The sequence below is a fragment of the Physeter macrocephalus genome, chromosome 20 (genome assembly GCF_002837175.3).
Source record: "Physeter macrocephalus isolate SW-GA chromosome 20, ASM283717v5, whole genome shotgun sequence".
Classification (NCBI taxonomy): domain Eukaryota; kingdom Metazoa; phylum Chordata; class Mammalia; order Artiodactyla; family Physeteridae; genus Physeter; species Physeter macrocephalus.
In genome coordinates, this window is record NC_041233.1 from 30,003,708 (window position 1) to 30,028,997 (window position 25,290).

The 25,290-nt window shown below is 47.8% G+C and overlaps 1 protein-coding gene across 1 annotated transcript; it reads left to right on the top strand.

Moving 5' to 3' along the window:
- The first annotated feature begins 2,701 nt into the window (after positions 1-2,701).
- SFTPD (surfactant protein D) lies at positions 2,702-19,271 on the top strand. The gene is made up of 8 exons (XM_007111493.3): positions 2,702-2,763; positions 8,835-9,036; positions 14,550-14,666; positions 14,938-15,054; positions 15,364-15,480; positions 15,836-15,952; positions 16,543-16,626; positions 18,895-19,271. Exons 1-8 carry the CDS (start codon positions 2,728-2,730, stop codon positions 19,269-19,271), a joined length of 1,167 nt encoding a protein of 388 aa, XP_007111555.2. The 5' UTR covers positions 2,702-2,727.
- Positions 19,272-25,290: the final 6,019 nt, after the last annotated feature.

Here is a 25,290-nt window from a genome sequence, read left to right on the forward strand (position 1 = left end):
ACAATTAAATGAAAAGGCAACCTACAGAATGGGAGAAAATTTTTGCAAACCATGTATAGGGGTTAATATCCAAAACATATAAAGAACTCATACAACTCAATAACAATCTGATTTTAAAATAGGCAAAGGGATGAAACAGACATTTCCCCAAAGAAAACATGCAAATGGTTAATAGGTACATGAAAATATGTACATGAAACATGTACATGTTAATAGGTACACGAAGAGAGAAATATAAATCAAAAGCACAATAAGCTATCACCTCACACCTTTAAGAATGGCTATCACCAGGAAGACAAGGGATGGCAAGTGTTGGCAAGGATGAAGAGAAAAGGGAACACATTGTGTACACTGGGAATGCAAGTCGGTTCAGCTACTATGGAAATCAATATGGAAGTTTCTCAAAAAAATAAACAGATCTACCCTATGATATAGCAATTCCTTTTCTGGGTATATATCATAAGGAAATGAAAAGAGATTTTTTAAGAGATATATGCACTCCCATGTTTTTTATAGCAGTATTCTTAATAGCTCAGATATAGAAACAACCTAGGTGTCCATCAAATGAATGGATAAAGAAGATGAGGTATACACATATGTGCAATGAAATACTATTCAGCCATGAGAAAGAAGTATATCCTGCCACTTGCAACAACATGGATGCATCTTGGGGACATTAGGCAGAATGACATAGTCAGACAGAGAAAGACAAATACTATATGATATCACTTATACATGGAATCTAAAAAAAGCCTAACTCATAAAAATAGAGTAAATGGTTACTAGGGGATAATGAGGGGGGGTCAGAATATGTTTTTTTTAAGTGTAGAAACTTGCAACAAGCAGTAAATACGTCCTTGAGATCATAGTATAGTGAATATAGACAACAGTATATTGTAATCAAACACACTAAGAGACTAGAACCTAATATTCCATCCACTATAAAGAAATTATAATTATGGTTTATGTTAAAGCGGCTAATTATCACTACAATGGTAATCATATTACAATATATACATGTATCAAATTAACATGTTGTACACCTTAAATTTATACAATGCTGTATGTTAAGTATATTTCAATTAAAAAGAAAAGAAATTGGCATTCCAGAAACTAGAATCCAGGTATGCTTGAATTTCTCTTTCATTATCTCTCAGGGGCAAGATAAAGAGACAACTTGAGCTAGCAATTTTGCCTCAATACCTTATATCAGGTATTTTGCTAAGAAATTTTTGCATGTTATATCACACAATATGAAGGATTAAACACAAAAAATAAATTTGTCTATATCTTCTACCAATGGAGGAAAACTTGGTTTGGGGCATTCACTGATGGGGGAAGGGAATTGTACTGGATATTCACTTCACAATAGAAAATTAAGTCACATGTGGACACTGTAGAGAATGTAAGCAATAGGGTCCACTTGATCATGGTACATTGTCATTGATCACTGCAATCAATACCACAGAATAATGAACAATATATAGTATAAGGACTCTGGATGAAAATAATACCCATATTCCCAGTTTTCAGACTAGGATTCCTTTTTTGTACTACTTTTTTGACACAGGACAGTTTACAGACCAGTAGAATAATTTTGAATGGAATAATCAATATAAAAAAGAAAGAAAACAATGCATCTAGAGATCAAAGAGACAGCTGGAAAGAAAATAGTTATTTTAGGAGAAGCCATATTCAGACTACCAACAAAGAAAGTAAAGCAACTTATTAGAGATAGGCTTTTTTCAAATGTTATAGTTCCCAATAAGCTACGGGTTACAGGAACTTCAATCTGAGGGCATGCTGGGGAGAAGACTTTTCTGGGTTTTTTTCTGGGGGGGTGGGGTGGGGTTGCACCACATGGCTTGTGGGATCTCAGTTCCCTGACCAGGGGATGAACCCTGGCCACGGCAGTGAAAGCCCGGAATCCTAACCACTAGGCCACCAGGGAACTCCCAAGATGACGTATTTCTCTTCTTGCTCCCCTTTTGGGTGTCTGAGACAGCATTTCCTCAAATCCTAGTAGTGAATGTGCATCCCTTGGGAACACGTGGACATAGGTGGCTGAGTGGCTCCAGGCCCATTTGAATGGATGGTCCAAAAGGAAAGTCCATGAAATAATGAAGGATTAGGCTGGTTAGGAATAAAGAAATAAACAGTATGCCCATCTCCAAGGTACTACCTGTGCTGAAGACTGCATCTCTGGTAAGTTCTGAAGTTATTATAGAAGCAGAGGTAACATATGTTTATCAGCATCTTGGGCCTGAGGGGCCTAGGGGCCCATACAGACCCTGCCCAAAATCCACATCCATCCTCCCCTACCCCTAATAACCTAATCATATAGGGCCATTGACCTTATCCTTGGTTGGGGGTGGAGACACAATTGCCCCTGGTTGAGAACTGTTGTTCTCCATAAGTTTTGAAGATAGTGGTTTTGGGTATATCAGAGTCTCAAAAGACTCATTTGTATCAAAGAACCTGCGATTCTGCTTCAACTGGCTTGCAAGACCTGGTGTCCTTACCTCTGTTCTCCATGGATGGAGAAGAAATTCAATCTCATCAGGAGAGCTCCTTTCCTGATACAACCCTGAAAGAAGAGTGTTGATTCTAGACTCTGGTGTTTTTCATCTGGACTTGGTGGCTGCCTGTGTCTGAACGTCTGTCCGTAAGAGATGGGCTTGTAGTCATATCAAGTGGGCACATTCACTGAAGGCATGAATTTCAACCATGCCTGAACCGGGACATCCATCTGAGCCAGAGAAGGTGATTTTTCATTTGGATCACAGCTCTTAGCAGATGGGGGAAAGGTTTTAAGGAATGCTTATATACCTGAGGAATTGAGTATTCTGGGTAGGGAAGGGGAAGCAGATCACTATTTGCCCTAGGACTCATTAAGTGGGAGATATTAAGACATCAACTTTCAGGAAACGGAAGGGCAAGAGAGGTAATAGTGTATGAGGAGCCCGGCATTCTAGCCAACCAATGTAGGAGCCACTCCTAGCCAGGTGTGGAGAGTTGCCCTGAATTTGCACCTAGTTTGCAAGGACCAGGTGAAAGATATAAATAGGATCCCCAAGATTAGGCCTAACAGACATTGCCCTCTGCCTGACAGATCAGGGGGCAACTGAGCTGGAACCTTACTTCTGAGGTCCATGTCTCCTTTTTTCTACCCTAGATATGGTTTTAGAACCAAAGAGCTCAGCACCCAGAGCAGAGCAGAAGTGGGTCCGTGAATGCCCCGGCAGAAGGCCGCAATGCCAGACCTCCCGTGACTGTTCCCTGGGACCAAAACCAAAGCAACCTGTCCACCATTGTTGGGCTGTACCTCCTAGGCCTGCAAGCCTTGTAGATACCCAACCTTGAGACTGAAGAAAGAGGCAGAGACAAAGACATCAATGGTTTATTGGATAGGGGATCTTACACATCCAAAGCAGAAGTGTCCTAGAGCAACACCCCACCATGTACGGCAGCGGGACGTGGCCGCAATCTTTGACACTGGGGGAGGAGGCTACTATTTATAGGGGGAATTGACGTCAGGTTGGCTTATCAGTTACCGTGGAAACCAGCTGGGCAGGGGCAAGCATGTAGGCAGATACTAGTTAAGCCCTATAATTAAGAGGATTGGATAGTCATGTGAGTGAAGCAGGGACTGTTGGAGCAGGGGGATGTAGAGAGAGCAAGAGAACAGCCATCTTGCATGACCTGACCATACACTCCCCCACTACATATCCCACAGGACCCTTGTCATCTTGGTCCGCCCCTCTTCCACGATATCCCTGGGGTCAGCTATGTAGAGGTGCACTGCTACCAGATACTACAAATTCAATACAGACAACAGCAGTTAGAGAGTACTGAGAGTCCAAAATGTGGGTAAACTTTGGGGCCAGGCGCTTATCGGGTCAGTTGTTCATGGAATTCCAGAGGAGGACAACAGTGGTATCTCACTGTAGACCCACCAATCAGCCTCATTTTGCAGTGAGGCCACCATTGTCACCCAGTCTGCAAACAGATTCCCTCCGCTCAGACTAGAGACGAAATGTAAGATGTCTAACCAATTGGATACAGGGAAGATCATGACCCTTAAGCAAAATACAAGCAGTAACAGCATTCTGACATAACACCACCCCTGCCTGTGGTTTTTGTCCTGAGCTGCAGTACCATACCACCTGTCCACCCTCAGTCCCCACGGCCGGTGCCAAATACTGGAGAGGGGGTTTAACAGACCATAGGGTTAATATAATGGTGCCTTTCTGCAGTAAGGGGCCTGGATTTATTACCTTAGTAGTCTTAGGTGGGGCTGGGTAGAAGAAAGGTGAAATCTATAAATTCCTTTCTAGTCCTAATCTCCATGGGATGGCAAACCCAAACCACCGGGGACTTACCTGCCAGTCCCAGGGCCATTTATAATATGTTCCCCTGGGGGCAGAGCCTGTGGGAAGGGCAAAAGTGAGTTACTGTCCTGATCATTAGTTGGCAATGGTTCTGGGGTGCTCAACAGTGGAACTCAGATAGTGTTGACTAGTTGCCTCTGGGTTAACACGGCATAGGCACTGGGATAATTGCTCCTGGGATGTTTAGCTATAAATTTGTATGAGCTGAGTTAGCCTCCTGGTCCACAGGTTGAGACAGCAGGTGTCCTGCCTGTCTCAATTGTTGTTTAAGTAGGCCGCTCATCCTTCAATTAGCCTAGCAGCAGTGGGGTTGAAGAGCCCGTGAAAATACCAGTGTGTGGCGTTTTATCGGCCCAGTCCTGAACTTCATGGCCTCTAAAGTGGGGTTTTTTGCATTGCTTGACAACTCGGGTAGGCCTTTTGTAACATCTTCCACCTGTTGTAAGGCCTTGTAGGTTGCATAAAGCTTTGCTCCACCACACTGTATAGCTGCTCTGCCCCCTGCCATAGCTGGGACCAGAAGCCCAAGGGTACCCTTATTGTTTTGCCATTGTCACAGGCCCCAAACAAACCCTTCAGGGTAACTGGCCACGTCCAATTCACAAGGCTGTCCCTCAGTTAATATCCTTAAAGCCTGTGTCTGTAATTGTTTGGGGGTGGCAGATCAGGGGTACGTTTGTATTTTGTAGATAACCAAAAAAAAAAAAAAACAAAACAGAAAGGCTCTTGCATTTTGTCTGTATTCACCAGCCCTCCTCATGCAGTCAGAGGAACCACAAGCACTGGGCTGCTGCTTTTAAACTAGAAAGAGACTCTAAAGTTAACAGGATGTCATCAATACAATGGAACAGAAAGACAACTCTCACAGTAGTCAGCTGCCATGGAGCCCCTCATGCTGGTGGACGGCCACCCCAGGATTACCCCGGCAACTTTCCATTCCCCGTCCTTATTCCCCAGAATCTCGGCTCTCCCGGGAGTTTCCTCAGCGTTTTGGCTGACTCACCATTTGTTGGGCTGCACCCCGCAGGCCTGCAAGCCTTGTTGATGCCCAGCCTTGTGACCGAAGAAAGTGCCCGGAGATAGTGACAAAGACATCAGCGGCTTATCGGACAAGGGATCTTACACGTCCAAAGCAGAGGGGTCCTAGAGCAACAACATACCACGTTCGGCACAGAGCAGGAAGGACATAACAATCCGCACTCGAGGGAGGAGGCTACCATTTATAGGGGGAATTGACGCCAGGTTGGCTCATCAGTTACCAAGGAAACCAACAGCTGGGGCAGTGGGTAGGCAGTTACTAATTAAGCCCTATAATTAAAAGGATTGGATAGTCATGTGAGTGAAGCAGGGGCTGGTCGAGCAGGGGGATGTAGAGAGAGCAAGAGAACAGCCATCTTGAATGGCCTAACCCTACATGGGCCCACTGAGCTGGGTGTTTCAACAGTAATGTGGACAAGCAGCCGGTAAAATACCAGAGGCTACAGCTTAGCTCTGACAAAAGTGCAGCTGATGAAGTCCACCATGGGGTGCAGATATTTCTGCGGCTGCAGTACAGCACCAGTGACCAGCTCCCAAAGAAACTGTGCAGTCATCCTGGACTTTGTATTGGGAAGAGAGCGTGGCCCAGTGATCCTCGGCATGAAAGCCACCGTGATCCTTCTCACCTGTGCTGGTGGAACTGAGAAAAGCAAAGGTTATCATTGCAACATGAGTGTCTGGGCTGGATCATAAATAGAACTGGATTCTGTTGGAATGTGAAGTTAGACAAAGGAAACACCATATTCTGTGCTATAATGGGGCCTGAGGGCATCATGACGGATGCATTTGACAGTCTAGGAGGTGGCAGTTAATAGAAGCCAGCTTGCAGGAAGAGACAAAGTATACTCCTGAAATAAAAGTCACCATAAATAAGGAGAGTTTGTCTAGCCACCGGGATAAGACTTGACAATTAGGCTTTGTGGGGAGAGGAGAGCAAATGTTCAGTTCAACCTCCATGCTGACCTACATCTCTAGGGGGCACACGAACATCCTAGAATAGAGAGGGCTGTGTGTTAATAATGGAAGAGCTCGAGCATTAGGGGCCCAGGTTCTCTACTATGGGATCCTCCTTTAAAAAACTGCAGTACGGAAAAGAGAAGACCTTTCCCTACCAACTGAGGAAAGCTGGCATTATAGATTCCATAATATACAAGAATCATCAAAACCCAGGAGCAAGTCAGCACCTCCAGTGGGGTGGCCGAAGGAGAGGATTGGAGACCTGGGGTTGCTGGTGTGTAGACCTAGGCGAAGGGTTGATGGAAGAGATAAAGTCACAGGGATCTAAAAGCAAGCAGAGATGCCAGCAACTGCCCCACAGTCACTGGAAGTTAGAGTTTCCTTGGGGATGGTTACAACAGCATATCGGCAGCTCAGGGATCCAAACTGGCCACTAGAGCCACGTAATAGACAAACACTGGCTAAAAAGATGGAGAGATTCGGGCAACCAAGTTAAGGGAAGGCCATCCCATAAAAGGCAAATGGGAGGCTGTCCTACATCTAGATGAGGAAGCAAAAGAGTGATGCCTGCCAGGTGGCAGCTCTCCCAGCCACTGGCTCCACAGGCTGCTGCCTTGGCAGCCCTTCCACCTGCCCCACCCCTGCTCAGGTATGCCAAGGAGCTCCCACCTCTTTCCTAATATCTGAGCCGTAATGTGGACATGAAGGAGAAAGAGAAGTGGGCACAGCAGGTGCTGGCTCTTGGACTCTGAAGATGCAAGCTGCTTTTGCAAGAGGTGGAGGTCATTGTACAACTTGCTGGTCTTCTCTGGACCTTGGATTCCTGGACATCTGTGAAATACAGACACTGATGCTGCCACTTAACTCACAGGGCCGCAGTGAGGTGCAGAGGAAATCGTGGGCTGAGGGTGCTCTATGTACTCTAAGGTGATGTGTGTGTAGTTTTATGAACAACAGTGGCAGGTGTCCAGAACCCATGTGGGGGAAAATTGAGTGTGTCAACAAGGAAGTAAATTGCCCCACTTCTTGATGAGAGTTCTCAGGAAACAGGCGCTGGGAGGCTTACATTACAGGGCATGTATAAATAGCCAGTGCCTGCCCAGGAAACTCTAATTTGCCTGGAGATTCTGGAGCCCTAGAGGAAGCAACTGTGAGTGTCTCTGTCCTTGCCTCTCATTCTGTTTTCCCCATGTCTGGTGAATATCTCCCTGCCTGTCTGGGTGGTTTACCCTAGTGGTGTTGAGGAAGGCAGGTCTGTGTAGCTGCTCCGCTCTCGGAGGGTAGCTGTTGGAGGTGAGGGCACAATGGAGTACTAAGAATGGCTCTTCATTCTGCTCCCTTTGCTTGGTAGGAGATGTGTTTCCTGGGCTGGGAGAGGTTGGGTGAGTTGGATGTGACATCCAACCAGACCTCAGATGCCATTGTCTGGAAGCCCCTGTGGAAAATGCAATTCATTTTCCTCTTGGAAGGAGGCACTTCTCTGGCCAGGAAGCCTCTCCCCTCCCACTACCTCAGCCTGCCTGGTGGCCCCCTGACCTTTGCACAGGTCCTCAGGCTTTGTTCCCAGCCTCTGCAACTCCCATGAGCCCTTTCCATGCTCATAACTTTACAGTTTCTCTCTGAGAGAGGAAAGAAGGCCAATACTGGGAGTGATCCAGGTCCTGCACCCACCCTGACCTCACTTAGTTCCTGAGTCCCTTTCCGATGGTAACCGGATGAGCTCTTGGACATCTGCTCTTTCCTCCCCCAGACTAGCCTTCCCCTGACTGCTCCCGTCTCACACGTCCCCTTCCTCCATGAGGCCCCTGTTCCAAGTCCTCTCAGGAGGCCTGGACAGGACTCTAGGTGTCCCATGGACTTTCCTCATGGAGCCCGGGAATGGCAAATCACCTGGCAAACATGCAGGAATTCATGCACCCATCCAGTGCTCAGGACTCTGACTTTTTCTCAGGCAGCACTTGAGACCCCCAGTACTAGTCCATCCAAGGCAGCAAGTGAGAGGAAACGAGTTTGCCTTGTCAGAATTAAGTCAACCAACTTACTGGTACAGAAAGGGAGAAGGAGGTCCAGAGATGGGAAGGGTCCCGTCCGAGAGCTCTCAGTGAGTCCTTCCTGATGTGACAGATGGCCTCAGTGAGGAATTCTACATCCTTTTGCCACAGTGCCCATGGCAGTGCCCAAGGGCAGGCACAAGAAGGGATGACACAGAGCATCTAAGAATAGGTTCGTGCTGCTGGTCACCCCTGTCAGAAGTCCAGCTGGTCAACTCATGCCCTCTCAGGCCAGACCTTATGCCCACCTTGTCCCTAAACTGCTTTCAGAGCCCTGCTGCTCTTGGCCCCAGAGCAGAGGAGAGAAGGTGGAGCTCACCTCCAGGAGCTAGGCCAAGCCCTAATCCACATCCTCGCACCAAAAACATGTCCCCTTTCTTTCTGTTCCTCTGCCTAGGACATGCTTCTCCTCCCTCTCTCCATGCTGACCCTGCTCTCACAGCCCCCAGGGTCTCTGGGGGCAGAAATGAAGACCTATTCCCAGAAAACACTGGCCAACGCCTGCACCCTTGTCATGTGTAGCCCCCCGGAGAATGGCCTGCCTGGTCGTGATGGACAAGATGGGAGAGAAGGCCCCCGGGGCGAGAAGGGGAATCCAGGTAGGGCTGGGACCATGGGCTTGTCCTGGTGGGAAGGGATGGGCCCTGGAATTGTAACCAACCCAGAAACTCTGGATTTTCTGCTGTGTAAACCTTGGAGATGGTCTTCTTCATCCCGCATGGGTGGGTTTCCCCCAGATATTCAGCCCACTTAAAACACAGCCTTACTGGTTGGCAAAGACGTGCCGCCCCGAGCCCCCAGTTCCATCAGCAGCTGCCCTGATTCCTCCCCTAGGATCTTGACTCCAGCCACCCCAAGAATGAGCAAACAGTGAGTAAATGACTGGTAGTTGGGGGTCCTCTAGAACCCTACTCCAGAACTTAACTGTTGTTCATTCTGCTTAAACGGTGCCTCTGCAGGATGTTAAATATTTTTAATATGCAATTAAACTGTACTCCATGAGGGGTGGGAAAGGATGAGACTCCGTGGCCCCATACTCAGGCCTGGTCAAAAGGATTTTCCCTAAATACATTACGGAGAGAGGAGAGAAGGAAAGGCAGCTGACATTTCTTTGTTCAGCCCCGTGCTTGGGTGTTCACTTGAGTGGTTTATTTAATCCCACCAAAAGTCTTACAAGGGATGTATTAGTCTCATTTGATAGGTAGGAAAATTGTGACACAAAGATGCTACGTGAAACCCAACCTGGAAGATGAAAAGGACGTGGGCTTCTGCGTCAGACACATCTGTGCTTGACTGCTAGCTCCAGCTCCACAGCAGGGACCCCCGGAGACAAGCCACTCAGTGTCTCTGAGTCTCAGTTTGCTCACCTGTAGATGGGAATAATATCTACCAAACAGTGACAAATAATTGAGCCAAGGCTTCATTTTCCTGTTGAGTCTTCAGGATAAAGTTGCATCTTCTTGTTGTACCAATCAGGTGAATTCTCCTGAGGTTTCCGAAGGTACTGCTTATTAAGGGAATTGTCCGAGAAATACTGCCCCACAGGGGAGGATCTGGGTCTTACTGACAAGAAGTGAGAATTCAATGAACCAGCAACAAGAACAAGGGGACCACCATGGCACTAGGCCAGGGCTATGCAGGGATCAACGGAGGTCTTTATCTTTCTGGAGTTTGCATTTTGGTTGGGAAGGAAGAAAACGAACAGCATTTAAGCTGGAGAGAATAGGCAACATCCCCAGGCTTTGTAGGATAAGGGACAATTATTGGTCTGTCCTTAACAGACAGAAAGTAGTTCCCAACATAAGTGGGGCTTGGAGAGGGTGGCCTGGAAGTGAGCTCAGGAGAAGGGTGGTATTCAAGGTGCCAGCTCTCTCTAGCTCCCAGTGGGGCCCTGAATTGAATCCCGGGGCAGGGTGTGGGGTAGGGAGCCTTTCCTACAGTGGCCCTCTGAGCAGCATGGATGTGGCTGAGCCCTCCCCTTCTTGTGCGTTCCAAGCCTGGCCTTGGGTCCGTGCTTGGAGAGAGAACACTGCACAGCTAGACCAAGGACCAGGCTCCGCTCTGGCTCCTCAGTCCCAGGCACTTTAGTTATTCAACTGTTATGGGTCTGAGGATTTCCTGGAGATCAGAGCATCCTCAGAATCCTGACCCAGTAGGTCTGGGTGGGGCCAGAGTCTGCTCTGGTGACAAGATTCTGATGCACGCGGTCCCAAGAACCTGCTGTAAAGGACAAGAGGGGCCTGAGAGGAGAGACCCTTGGGCAGAGGCAGAGGGTGGAGCTGGGTCACTTGGTGATGCTCCAGACATTTCATGCAGGGCCAGTAAGACCTGGACCCTGCTTGCGGGGGCTGAATTTCCAAGGACAATTCCCTCATTCCTCAGCACCTCCAAGACCCCCGCCCGAAAGGATTCAGTGAGAGAGTCCCTCCAGGGGCGCACATCTCCCTTGGAGTAAAACCTCACACTCCACAGCAGTCCCCAAGGCCGCCCTCCACCCCTGCTGATCTCTCTGATCTCACTTCCTTCCACTCCTCCCACACTCCCTGGGCTCTGACCCCACTGGCTTGTCGCTGGTCCCTAAGCACGCTTGGCCCCCTTCCTCCTTGGGGTCTTGCTCTTTCCATACACATCCCCGTGGCTCACTCCTCACCTCCTTCATGGCTTTAGTCACAGACAGAGTCCTTCTCTGGCCCTCCTATTGGAGAGAGAACACTGCACAGCCCCACCGATACTCTATGCTTTATTTTTCCTCTGTGGCACTTATTCTGATCTGATAAATTATCATATGTTGTACATTTTAATTTTGATTATCTATTTCTATGCAGTTGAGTTTAAGTTCCATGAGGAAGGGATTTGGTTTTTGTCTGTTTTTTTCACTAATAAAATCCCAGCATTTAGGACAGTGCCTTGTACCTAGTAGAAGCTCAGTGAATACTTGCGGAATAAATGAATGTAAACTGCCAAGAGAGGAGGAATTTTAATACAGTTAAGACTGGCCAAATCGGTGGTGCATAAAGCTTCACTTCGGGTGGCAGTAAGGTACAGGGCCAGGACTTCGGGGGATGCTAGAATGCAAAATGAGTGCTTTGGGAGGCATGGTGCTTGCTGCTGAAAAGGGTGCTCTCATGACCTCCACAGTTTGTGCACAAGGATGGGCAACCTCTAACGCTCCCCTCTAAGGAATGGTTTTTTTCCCATGTACCTACTGCCACCCCGGCCAGTGGGGAGCCCAAGGGGCCAGGGGCCAGGATGTCTCTGCCTGAGCACGGCGCACTGTGGGATTGGGATGCGGGGCCCACCCTCTATGCTTCCATTTCATGCCTAGTGAGGATTGTAACTAAAAGCAGAACACAATGCCCAGCACAGAAGCTCTCAGCCACCCATCAAATGCACAGTCTCCCACCACCAGCACATGCTTGGCCCAGGCAGACCCTGGCCTTTCTTACCCTGGAGCACGGTTTCCAAATCTGAAATGTCACCTCTCTTTTCCAAGTCTCTCTAAATCCTCTTCAGCCTGGAAGTCCTGTTTCCTCCGACTATGTGTGTGTGCTGGGGTTGGAGGTGCTGGGATGGGATAAGGGACATCTCATAAACTGTCTTCCTCACTCGTTACCCATGCCTCCCGGTTTAAAATTCAGTGACAAATCCCTTGCAGACCAGGACCTGGTGCTAACATTTGCATCCTGCTCAGTGCTAAGCAGAAAGTTATGTTCCATAGTTCGTTTCCCAGCGAACAAATAAATGAAATAATGGGGAAATGAACAAATAAGTGAATGAATAAGTTAGCAGCACCTGACAGGTGTCATTTCTTCTCTTGTCTTTTTGCACATGAATGCTTTATTCACAACAGCCAAAGGATGGAAACAACCCATGTGTCCATCAACGTTTATCCGTGGTGAATGGATAAACAAAATGTGTGGTGTTCATACACTAGAACATTGCTCAGCCACACAAAGGAATGAAGTGCTGAGACGTGCTACGAATTGGATGAGCCTCAAGAACGTCACTCCGAATTAAAAAAGCCAGACACAAAAGCTCACATATTGTATGTATTTACATAAAATATCCAGAATAGGTAATAGAGACAGAAGCACAATAGCGGTAGCCGGGCCTGGGAAGAAGCAGGGACAGAGTGATAATGGATATGAGGTTTTCTTTGGGGTTGATGAAATATTTTTGAACTAAATAGAGGTGGTAGTTGCACAACGTTGTGAATGTGCTAAACGCCAATGACTTGTAAAATTTAAAAAGGTTAATTTTAGGGAATTCCCTGGCGGTCCAGCAGTCGGGACTCAGCCCTCTCACTGCCGGGCCCCAGGTTCGATCCCTGGTCGGGGAACTGAGATCCCGCAAGCTGCACGCGCAGCCAAAAAAAAAAAAAAGGTTAATTTTATATTATGTGAATTTCATCTCAATGAAAAAAATAACCAAACTCACAGAATTGAGTGTAAAATTCTTAAATCGAGGTAGATCTCATATAATTTCAGACTTAGGCAGTCTTTTCTGAGGTAACAAGTTTAAAATATTTGGTCATTTTTCCAATAAAAAATAATATGTGTAAAAAAAATAATAATATGTGGTCACTAAAGATAAAAGGAAGAAAATTAAAAATACCTTAATTGTACCACTTAGAAACAACAACTGTTAACACTTTTGTATGTGCTGTTCTTGTGGTTTTTCCAATGTGTTTTATGTGTGCACACACCCTACACATTCATGGACATATTTAGGAAACAGAATCATATTAAGTAGAGTGTTTATAGCATACTTTTATCACTTAATGATGCATAATAATTTGGTCTAATTTCTATAGTCTTAAGAGCATGTTACATAGCCTTTTCTCTTCTTTTTATTACAGTATAATTGATACATAATATATTACTTTCAGGTGGATAACATAATGATTTTATATTTGTATATATTGTGAAATGATGATGACCATAAGGCTTATCAAAATCCATCAACACACATAGCTACAATTTTTTGCGTGCGTGATGAGAAATTTTATGATCTACTCCCTTAACAACTTTCAAGCATGCAACACAGTATTATTTACTATAGTAACCTCGCTGTACATTACATTCCTAGGACTCATTTATTTTATAACTGGAAGTTTGTACCTTTTGACTACTTTCACCCGTTCTGCTCATTCCCCAGCCCCACCTCTAGCAACTACCAATCTGTCCTCTGTATCTATGAGCATGCTGTTTTGTTCATTTGTTTTTTAGATTCTACATATAAGTGAGATCGTATGGTACCTTTCTCTGTCTGACATATTTCACTTAGCATAATGCCTTCAAGGTTCACCCAGGTTATTGCAAATGGCAAGATTTCATTCCTTTTTATAGTTGAATAATGTTCCATTGTATATACGCCTTGCATTTTCTCCATCCATTCATCTATCCATGGATACTTAGGCTCTAGGCCACCTCCAGGTCTTGGCTACTATAAACAATGCTGCAATGAACTTGGAGGCACATAAATCTTTTTGCGGTAGTGTTTTCATTTTCTTTGGTTAAATACTCAGAAGTGGAATTGCTGGATTGCATGGTAGTTCTATTTTTAATTTTTTAAGGAACTTACATACTGTTCTCCATAGTGGCTGTACTAGTTCACATTCCCACCAACAGTGCACAAAGATTCCCTTTTCTCCACATCCTCCAACACCTGTTATTTGCTGTCTTTTTGATAATAGCCATTTTCACAGGTGTAAGGTGATAGCTCATTGTGGTTTTGATTTATATTTCTCTGGTGATTAGCATCAGGTGTCATTTCTGATATAAACTTTGGTTCTGGGAAGGGGGAGGGCAAGGAGTCCGTGATCAAGAGCAAAAGCTGACAGACTTGGCCTGCTATAAATACTGTGGCCTTGGGGCAGGGGAAGGTGCATTGTATGGAAAGTCAGGCAGGTCTTGGTTTGATCTGCCTCCAGCTCTGGCAAGCCTATTTCTTCACCCGTAAAATGGGGATGTGGACGCCCATTTCCTGGATCACCACTGGACCGGACCTTGTGGAGGTGAAGTGTCTACACCTTATAGAACCCTGAAGGAATGTCATCTGGCTCCTCCGGGGCCTGGGGCCAGGTTTATGCCCATTTCTTCTGCTGCCACAGGTTTACCAGGACCTGTAGGAGGAGCAGGGATGCCTGGACCAGCTGGCCCAGTTGGGCCCAAAGGGGACAATGGCTCTGCTGGAGAACCGGGGCCAAAGGGAGACACTGGACCATCTGGTGAGCAGCTGGGCATGGAATGCAGATGTCTGCAGGTGGTGTGCTGTCGCTAGGACATGCCAGTAGGCATGCACAGATTCTACCCCAGGAAGGAGGCAGAAGGTTGTTTTCAAGGTGGCACTGGGTTATTTCAGGGAAGACTGGAGCTGCTGTGGGGCAACACCTTTAGGAGGATGCTGCCTCTCAGACTTCTATTACTGCCCTTATCTTTTATGCCCTCCCACTTCCAAGGAGATTCAGTGTCACTAACTGGGCTGGTTCTTTTCCCCAGGGCCTCCAGGACCTCCAGGTATGCCTGGTCCAGCTGGAAGAGACGGTGCCTCAGGGAGGCAGGGGAGCATAGGACCTGCAGGTGTACCAGGCCCCAAAGGTGAGACTGGACCCAATGGTAGGTGGCTGGTATGTGACGGGTGTGGGAAGGAGGCGTGGCAGTCTGTGATGGGGCCTAAGCCATGCGCACAGTGCCTGGAAAAGCCCGGACCATCTGCAGCGGGTAGGCCTTGCCAGGGCCTCTCCCCACAGAGTCCCACACTGACCGTATTTCCCCGATACCCTCCCCAGAGGAGGCCAGGCAGTAAGGAGCACCGTCTCCCAGTTCATTCACCTGGAGCTGTGGGTGAAAAGCTCCACTTCTGAGGCAATGATAAGTGCTGAGCGCACTCTCAGCCGTGTTCGTCCCAATTTGTTCCTTCCTCAGGAGAAGTGGGTGCCACAGGCATGCAGGGCTCCCCAGGGACAAGAGGCCCCGTAGGTCTTAAAGGAGAGAGAGGTGCCCGCGGTGAACGCGGAGCCCCTGGAAGTGCTGGGGCAGCAAGTGAGCGATGGAAGCTGGGCTGGGCTCCTGTTCCCCTGAGCCCGCCATCACCCACCCACCAGGTCAGAGCTAGCACTCCAGGGCGACAGCCAGTGTTGGGCTCTGGGGACTGTCTGTCTCTAGGGAGAGGGTAGGGCGAGTAGCAGGGACCGTCTATGTACAGGGAAGGTTGGTTATTGGGTGACAGGGACAGTCAGTATACAGAGAGGATGCAAGGCTGGGTTCAGGGCACAGAGGGACATATGTATATGGGGAGGGCATATTGCTGGGCAATAAGATAGTCCATGTACTAGGGGAGGTGAAAATGCTAGAAAATGTGTTCAGAACTCACCTAACTCTTCTTCTCTGATCCCAGGGCCTTCTGGAGCCATGGGTCCACAGGGACCTGCAGGTGCCAGGGGCCTCCCAGGACTGAAGGGGGACAGAGGTGATCCTGGAGAAAGAGGAGTGAAGGGAGAGAGTGGACTCCGAGGTAAGGAAGCTCTGGGGGCCCTACTAGGGCGCGGGTGGGGACGGAGGGTGGGAGGAGGCCCTCCCAGGCCCTCCTCTCAGGCGTTCCCCCTTAGTTACAGGTGGGGTCTGAAAGTCAAAGTGGATGCTGGTCTTAGCCTCTATGACTCGCTGGAGGGCAACCTGAGCAGTTTTTCCATCTGATCTTTGGGACGAGCACATCTCCCTTCCCAATTCATCAGATAGCTTTGAACTTCAAATAACCCAGTGGATGGGAAGTACTTGAGCTACGTGTATTCCTCTACTCCCACCCACCAAAAGCAAGTGTTATCAAGTTCCTAGAATTTGGAATTACAGTGTCACCTGGTTCAGTGTCAGTGTGGTGCAGGGACCTGCTCAGGGGATAGTGTTCATAGCAGAACCACAGGAAATCCTGTGGGCAGCAGAGGCCACCTATGTCAGCAGATGTGGGCTTCCTAGGGGTCCGTCCCAGTTCTTTACCCCCATCCCCAATATGTGTCTGCAATTGGGCACCCTTCCCTTGAGGCCCGGGCTCTGAGCTGATCCCAGGCTGTGCTGGACCTGTCTTCACTCGACCTCTCTGCCCTGCAGACATCACTGTTCTCCGGCAGCGGGTGGAGACCTTACAGGGACAGCTACAACGCCTCCAGAATGCTTTCTCTCAGTATAAGAAAGGTGAGTTCCTGGACCTGAACCTGAGCCAGACACCAAGGGTGGGCCTCATACTAGGTCTGGGTCTTGGCTTGGAGTTAGCTGGGCTTGGGTCTAAAACTGAACTTGGCTGGGACCATGTTTAGGACTGGACCTGGAACTGGGGCAGGGAGTGGGGCTAAGGATGGGCTGGGACACAGCAGTGCAGCCACGTGCTCCAGGAGCTGCAAGTAGATGCAAGGGACAAGGAGGAGGATGCAGTCCTTATCACCAGTGCAGTAGACCTTCACCCCTGCCTACTCTGGGCATGTCCCTATGATAGACAAGGGGACACCCAACCCACGATGCATTTCTTCCCTCTGTAGAGCCAGGTATGCAAGTACCCAGAGATGCAGCTGCACAGCCCAGGCAGCAGAGAATCCAGACATAGTCCTGTGAGCAGGGGCTGGGATGCTGCTCATGGGGTTCAAGTCTGGTGGGGCCCAACCTTGCTGTGTGGCCCCTGAGTATCTCACCCTAAAGCTGCCCCTGGGTCTGGCAGTCAGAGACTGCCTCCAGTCTCTGGCCAGTGCTGGACTCTCCCTGCATCTCCTTGGGTGTTTAAAGCAGAGATTCTTCCCTAAGCCTGGAATCCTAAGGAGGCAGAGGCCTCCTGGAGTGCGCACCTGAGTGCCCGGGGCCTTTGGGACTCTCTGCCTCAGTCCCCAACTGCCCCTCCCCCTTCTCTGCTCTCCCTGACATCAGCTTGGAGTCCACATCATTCATCAAACCTCATGAGCCAAAAAAAGAAGAGTTTTCTGAAGGAGTAGAGCATAAAGGGGTGAGATATAGGGTTGGTTCCTAAGGACTCAAGCCAACTAAGTACCTAAGTAGTAAGGATGAGAGTTTCCAGCATTTGATGTTTTCCTCCCTCCACAAACATATTTGCATACCCATTCACTTGCTCATATGCACACTGATGCAAACAGAGGAGAACATGGGCATATGCACCGGCCACATGTGTGGGTACTTAACACCATTGCTCACTCCACACCATCTACATACACGAGCACACGTGCACACGTATGCACACTCAAGTATGCACACCCATCCAGATGGACCTCGAGTCCACCTGCGTACCTTCAGATGGATATATGGACATATTCACGCATGCACGTGCATACCCACCCAGATGCATGGGACATAAACCCAATTATGGCACATGAACCTGCACTGACCTTGTCCAGGGCTGCTCTGGGTGCCATCCTGACCCCATGGAGAATCTGGCCCCTGAGTCCTTGTTGAAACTACTCAGAGGAGAAGGTCAGGGTGTAGTCTGGGTTCCTACCCAGTCCAGTGAGCCCTCTTAGGAGCCCTGAAGATTTCCATGCATGAGCCTAGAAGTCAAAGGGATGGGGATAGGATGGAGTAATAAGAGATACTTAACATGTCACACAGGTGATGCTTTTATGTGGTGTACACCTACTTTAGAAATAAGGAATGGGAAACCCTGAAAAGGCAAGTGACTTTCCCTTGCCCACCTGGACCGTCATTGTCAGGTTGGGGCTGAACACGTGGCCTTCTGACTCCCAAACAGGGGTCTCTCCAGCGCCAACCCCACTCCTTCCCCCCATTCCCACACACGCCTCTCAGATGCCTTCATCCCCTGCCCAGCGGTCCAGGGAGGCTGACTGGCTGGGGCATCACCCGTAAGCATATCAAGAGGCCAACACTGGGCTTCCCTCAGTGCAGAGATTAGCATGTCGCTGCTCTCAGATGCCCCACCCTCTCCTCTCCTTTCCCCTCACCCCTTCCCACAGCACAGACCCCCTTCTGACAACCCCACATGCCCAGCTATCATGCAGGGGTGAGAGCGAGCCCCCTGCATGGTGTTTTCCACACTCTTAGGAACTGCCCTGGGGAGCATCGTGTCATTTCCCTGGCCAAAGTCATTCCAATCTACACAGTAATTGCAAAATCAATTCTGGCATACGACATGGGGAGGAACAGAAAGTGCACGTCTAAGCTTTAGTGTCACATCCAACAAGGTTTGATCCTCACTCTAACATTTGACAGCTGTGTGACTTTGGGCCTCTTATGTAAGCTCCCTGAGTTCCAGGGTCCTCACCTGTAACTGGAGACCATAGCACCACTCACAGGGCGCATCGTGGAGCCGGGGCTGCTCTGGAACCAGTGCCTCGCTTTCATCCTATCTGGTGCCCTGGTACCCTGGATGGGAGGCTGGGGGGCTCTGGTTGGAGCACAAAGGTCCAGGTGCTGCCACACTCCAACCTGACTCTCCTCTTCCCGTAGTGGAGCTCTTCCCCAGTGGCCAGGGTGTCGGGGAGAAGATCTTCAAGACAGGAGGTTTTGAAAAAACTTTTCAGGATGCACAGCAGGTATGCACACAGGCCGGGGGACAGATGGCCTCCCCACGCTCTGCAGCCGAGAACGAGGCCTTGAGACACCTGGTCACAGACCAGAACAAGGCTGCTTTCCTGAGCATGACCGACGACAAGAAGGAAGGCAAGTTCACCTATCCCACAGGGGAGCCCCTGGTGTATTCTAACTGGGCCCCCGGGGAACCCAACAACGACAGAGGCGCAGAGAACTGTGTGGAGATCTATCCCAATGGCAAGTGGAACGACATGGCCTGTGAAGAACAGCGCCTCGTGATCTGCGAGTTCTGAGCCCCTGGGGAGGGTGGGGCACTGCCCAGAGCTGTGTGCTGTCAATGTCCCAATAAAAAGGTGACCCTCAGGCCTTCCCTGGTGGTGCAGTGGTTAAGAATCCGCCTGCCAATGCAGGGGACACGGGTTCGAACCTTGGTCCGGGAAGATCCCACGTGCCGCGGAGCAACTAAGCCACAACTACTGAGCCTGCGCTCTAGAGCCCGCGAGCCACAACTACTGAAGCCCGAGCACCTAGAGCCCGTGCTCTGCAACAAGGGAAGCCACCGCAATGAGAAGCCCGCACACAGCAACGAAGACCCAACACAGCCAAAAATAAATAAATAAATAAATAAATAAAATTTATAAAAACGAAAAAAAAAAAAAGGTGACCCTCTGCTGGCCAGGGCTTCTCCACAGAGCCATGGGTGAGCCCAGAAGGCAGGGCTGCTATGGAACGCCTCCCTCAGAGTAAAGTTTGAAACTGGCTTCACACCAGGAAGACCTATCAGAGGAAAAGGGGGCCAGCCTGCTTTCCCAGGGGAAGGGCTAAATGAGGTCTCCAAGACCTCCCTGTTGCAAAATCCAGCATCTCCTCCTCAGCCCTCCACCTCCTCCAGCCATCGGCCGCATTTGACCCAGCTGATCATTGACTCCTCCTTCCCTTTTCCTCTTCTGCTTGCAATTTTCTTATCCTTCTGGCTGCTCTGCATCAGTCTCATCCCTCCTCTCCTGGACTGCTCCACAGAGGAGCACGGGAGCCTCAGCTCCAGTTCCCCTCTCTCCTTATTCTCGCTCCAGGCTTGGGCTCATTCTCTCCCATGGCTTGAAATCCTTTCTATTGATGCCTTCCACATGTAGAGCCCTGTTCAAGACCTCTCCCGGAACCCCAGACTCCTCCAGCCAATGCCAGCTGGAGCCCCGGGGTTGGGAGGTCTCAGTGTCTGCCTCTTGCTTCAAGCCCTGAGCCTAGGAAGCTGCACAGTTACAGAGGGATGACCTGGCATGGAGGCACCTGCCACTCTGGCCAGATTGAGTGGCCTTACACCCAGTAGACTCCCCTCACCCTTGACCGCCCAGGATCTCTCTCTACCCATGACAGTGTGACTGTGGTTGGCTCAGGGGAGAACATACCATCTGCACAATCCTAATCCCTTCTGAAATGTCAGGCACAAAGGGTGCCCAGCCATGTTCAAATTCATTCCCAGACCTCTTCCTGCCTGGCAGTTCCGGGGATGTTCTTCTCCACTCTGCCTCAGAGATAATCTACTCAAACCCTTCTCATTTTACAGACATGGAAACTAAGACACAGAGAGGGAGGGAACTTGCTCAGGTAGTACCGGTGCTACAGCTCGCTCATGAAAAAGGCCTTCTGACCCCAGAGCTTATACTTCTGGCCTGTAAATTTTTAGGCCAAAGGCCTCTGTATATTTAGTTGATTTTATTGACACACTGCTGCAAAGAAAGATTTAAATGACGTCTGTGCTTAAGAAATTGGAATGACGCCTGGATGAACCATAGGCTCATGGGAGGGGGCGACGAATACCCCTCCCCCAGACAGGAAACCTACCACTCTTTCCTTTGTTCCCAGGGACCAGGAGGACTGCCCTCTCTGGCCCTTTCTGAATGGGACCCCCGAGCCCTACCCCTCTTCCCAACGCTCTTGCAGCCACACTTCATATATGGGACAGCACATCTGAAAACAAAAGCCACACGTCTCAACAGCATGCAGCTCAGCCTCCCTGTTCATACCTTTCCCCTGTTACTTGAAAAAATCCCCAATTCCTGGCAGCTTCTGAAATATAATCAGTTACACAATAATGAGCAAACAACTCTCCAGTACAAAGGCCTGGAGCTTAGAACAGACTGCTTTTACTGCAAATAAGAAAAACAACTGGATCTAGTTAAGCCAAAGAGAGGGTGTTTTTAAAGAACAGAGAATTCTGAAGTGACTTACGAAGGACTGGGGGTGCACAGGCATCGCTGTGCCACCTCCCTGGCTTCTGCCTCTCTCTGCCCATCCTCACCTCTTTCCCTCATTTACACACCAGCTTCCTCCGCATCCAGGTCTCTCGTGTGTCCCAGAGATCAGAAACTCTTGTTTGATATCAATTCAAAACTATGTAGAAATGCATCTACTTGTCTCAGATGCCCACCTCTGATCCAATCAACTCACCCTGGGGGCGTGAGAGGAGCCACATTGTACAATATGGCCACTGGGATCCTTGCGAGGTCATGGTGGTCTGGACAACGCTCTATGGGTGATCACTACTCATCCCAATACGTAAGCCAAGCCTATTTCTTGACAAGAGGGAAGGAAAGAGTGGCAGAACTATGTGACTCCATAGGAAGAAAAAAAAAATCTCCTGTGTTGGTGAAGGCCAGGAATGCTGAGACCCCAAAGCCTAGGAAGAAGCTTCAGATCAACCTGCACCATGGGCCACGGGGGTCTGGTTTGCTTTCCAGCGCAGAGAATAAGTAAGGAGGGTCATTTGGGTTCTTCAGACACAGCCCGATTAAAGCAGAGGACCGAGGCAAGTATTTCAGAAACTGCAGGTCCTTACCCATTCTTGAGCACAGAGGTCTTTCCTACACCATCATTCATGGGCAAAGGCCAACATAGATCTTAAACAATGTCAGCCCCACCCCAACCATAGTAGCCGTGTCCCTAGTTTGGTAGCCTAGGTGCCAAATGAAGCCAGAGCTGTGTGACCCTTATTCTCAAGAGATGTTATGACACTCGCATTGCCAGGTGACATCATGGGAGCAAGCTGGGAGCCTTCCATACCTGGAGAGGGGACAACCACACAAGGAAGTCCCTGTTTTATAGTATATTCTCAAGTTGCCTCCTGGTTCTCAACCCTCCTTGTCACCAGATCAGCCCACGTCCCATACTGAACAGCCTATGGGTAGCCCTCTGATGTTTACTTTTCTAGGATTCTATCTTTGTTCTGAATTCCACTGACATAAAACACGGGTATTGGGATTTCCCTGGTGGTACAGTGGTTAAGAATCCACCTGACAATGCAGGGGACATGGGTTCAATCCCTGGTCCGGGAAGATCCCACGTGCTGTGGAACAGCTGAGCCCGAGAACCACAACTACTGAGCCCATGCACCGCAGCTACTGAAGTCCAGATGCCTAGAGCCCATGCTCCACAACAAGAGAAGCCACCGCAATGAGAAGCCCGTGCACCGCGACAAAGAGTAGCCCCCGCTTGCCGCAACTAGAGAAAGCCCGCGCGCAGCAGCGAAGACCCAACACAGCCAAAAAGTATATAAATTCATTAATTTAAAAAATACTTAACTTTGGGCTTCCCTGGCGGCGCAGTGGTTGAGAATCCGCCTGCCGATGCAGGGAGCACGGGTTCGTGCCCCGGTCCGGGAGGGTCCCACGTGCCGCGGAGCGGCTGGGCCCGTGAGCCGTGGCCGCTGAGCCTGCGCGTCCGGAGCCTGCGCTCCGCAGCGGGAGAGGCCGCAGCGGTGATTTGCTTACATTCAGAGCATTCTCAATCACTATTACCTTCCAGATGTCCTTAATTCAAGTTTAATGGTGTACTGGACATTTTGGGGTTACTTGTGTTTTATATAGTAGAGTAGAGTAGAGCAAAGATACCAGGTACCTATCAGAAGAAATAAAATATTAATGTATATGCCAAATACTTATCCAGGCACTGGATACACAGATGGAAACAGCTGGTCAGGCCCTCACATATGCTACAGCCCTGCACTTCCTTAACATTAGAGATCAGCTGTAGAATTGTGCTTCAGCAATGGGCAGTGAAGGGGCTCAAGGGGTAGATTGGTAATGAGTGGATGGATTACAGAGCCTTTTAACCAGGAGAATAGAGGAGAGCCATCTTCTCGTGAAGACACCAAGATACTCAGAGACCAAGACACTTATTATTGTTCAATCTAATTGCCTGTGACTATTAGGCCTCTGTATAGCTAATAACTGGTACCTTTTGGTAGATTTTATTGTTTTTCACTGTTTCAGTAAGAGAGGCCTTATGGAGGCAGGCATTACCCTGTGACATGTATTCCTTTTGGATGGGAGCCGTCGAGGGCACGTGCACATTTCTGAAATGCCCAATTTTCTGCTGCCCTGGTGAGCACAGAAGTGTTGGTGGTTATAAGGTTGGACAATCCAGGATTCTGGACACCTGAGCAAATGGATGGAAAACAGCTGCCCTTGGGGATCACCCAGATCCACTTGGATTTTGACTGGGGTTTGGGGGTTGTTACTGCAGCATGTGTAGCCCATCCTTACTGGATACATTTTTGAATACTCACATATTTGATCTCCATTTACTTAAGCAGTATAGTCTCTCTCAGACTGCCTGGCTGAAACAACCTGGAGCCACAGAAGGACTCAAGAGGGCCCTGCCTGAGCAAAATGGTACTTTTCATATTTATTTAGTAAAGAGACAGAATGAATGAAGTGAAAAAGTAGAAGAGTTGAATGAATGAAATCCTTAATTCCTACTTATAAATCTATTCGTAGGCCTGAAGAAAGTGATGTTCAAGATGTTTCCGGGCTCTTTGATACGAGGAAATAGCACCATGACCTCACTGCCAGACTTTCTGCACATTTATTAACCCCCTGAATACTTCATTCATTTCGGGGGTAAGTGGCTGGGGCCAGGCCAGGGCCAAAATGTCAGATGACAACTTCAGGCCGAGCAAACACATCCTGTAACCAGAAAGATGGACCAGGGCAGGAAAGGGAAGAAAACCAGTGGTGGGTTTTGAGCAAGCCTGGGATGCCTGGTCCCCAGCTACAGAGAGTCGGAGAGGGATGTGAATTCTCCAAAGATTCAATCCCCCCAAAAAAGAGTGATTGAGGCTGTGAGGACTTCATCAAATGATTCCAAAGCTCTGATGAGAGAATAAACATCCTAGCACAGTCATAAATATTAATTTTAAAACATAAGGAGAATGGACGTGGTCATTTTATTTTAAAGGGTTTTAGAAAGCTAACATAATTACAACAGTGTATTACTGACACAGGACTAGATAAAACAATGTAAAAAACCAGACTCCAAAAACGGGTCCAAATATACATATATATACATATATATCTTATATATGCCTGATAAAAGATAGAAATAGAATACCCAAATTGTAGGAGAATAATGAATTGTTCAATTAGTAATGCTGAATTAAAAAGTTAAGCATTTGGAAGAAAAATGAAATCAGATTCTTTTAGTTATATATAAAAATCAAAATCAGAAGAAAATGTAAGTAATGATTTATGTAGTCTTAGAAGGGAAAAGAGCTATCTAAGACTATCAGAGAAGAAAATCCAAATAAAATATTGATATATCTACACACAAAAATATATAAAACGTCTCTGCCAAGAAGTAAAACACAACATAAAATCAAAATTAAAAGTCTGATTTATTTGCAAAGTACATAACAGATAAATCAATAAGAAAATTAATATCTAAGTCGAAAAAATGGGATAGGTAAGAATAAGAAGAGGGAATTCGTAGAAGAAGAAATACTGATGGCCAATAGTATGGAAACATGAAAAAATGCACAATCTTAGTAGTAATTAAAGAAACTCAAATTAATCAGTAATCAGTATCCAAAATCTATGAGCTATAGTTAAAGCTACAGTCAGAGGAAAATATACTTTACTTTTGTTATTAAAAATTAAAAAAACCATAAAAAGGTACACTGAAAATAATTGAATTGAGTGCTCATCTTTTTAAAACAAATTTTAAAAACAACAAAAAATAAAGGCCAAAACAAATAAATATAAAAGTGAAATTAATGAAATATTTAAAAAATAAAAGAAAGAAATGATAAATTAACCCAGAAACCAGACATTTTAAAAGGCAAATTAGAAAAATGTATCCTGATAAGTCTATATAAAAAAAATGACAAAACACCAGCAGAGTAGTAGAGATAAAACAGGTGCTATAACCACAAACATGAAAAAGATTAAAAGAACTTTAAAACATTATATTCATCTCCTTTCAGGCACTGGTCATAATTAAACAGGGCAAGGATGAAGGGAATGTGGCATCTCTCCT

What these genes read in the sequence shown, in the direction of transcription:
- SFTPD (XM_007111493.3), top strand. Translation starts at nt 2,728, where the DNA reads ATGCCTGAACCGGGACATCCATCTGAGCCAGAGAAG. An exon ending in ATCCATCTGAGCCAGAGAAG is followed by an intron (nt 2,764 to 8,834) that starts GTGATTTTTCAT and finishes TCCTCTGCCTAG; the next exon opens with GACATGCTTCTCCTCCCTCT. An exon ending in TTTCTCTCAGTATAAGAAAG is followed by an intron (nt 16,627 to 18,894) that starts GTGAGTTCCTGG and finishes CTCTTCCCGTAG; the next exon opens with TGGAGCTCTTCCCCAGTGGC.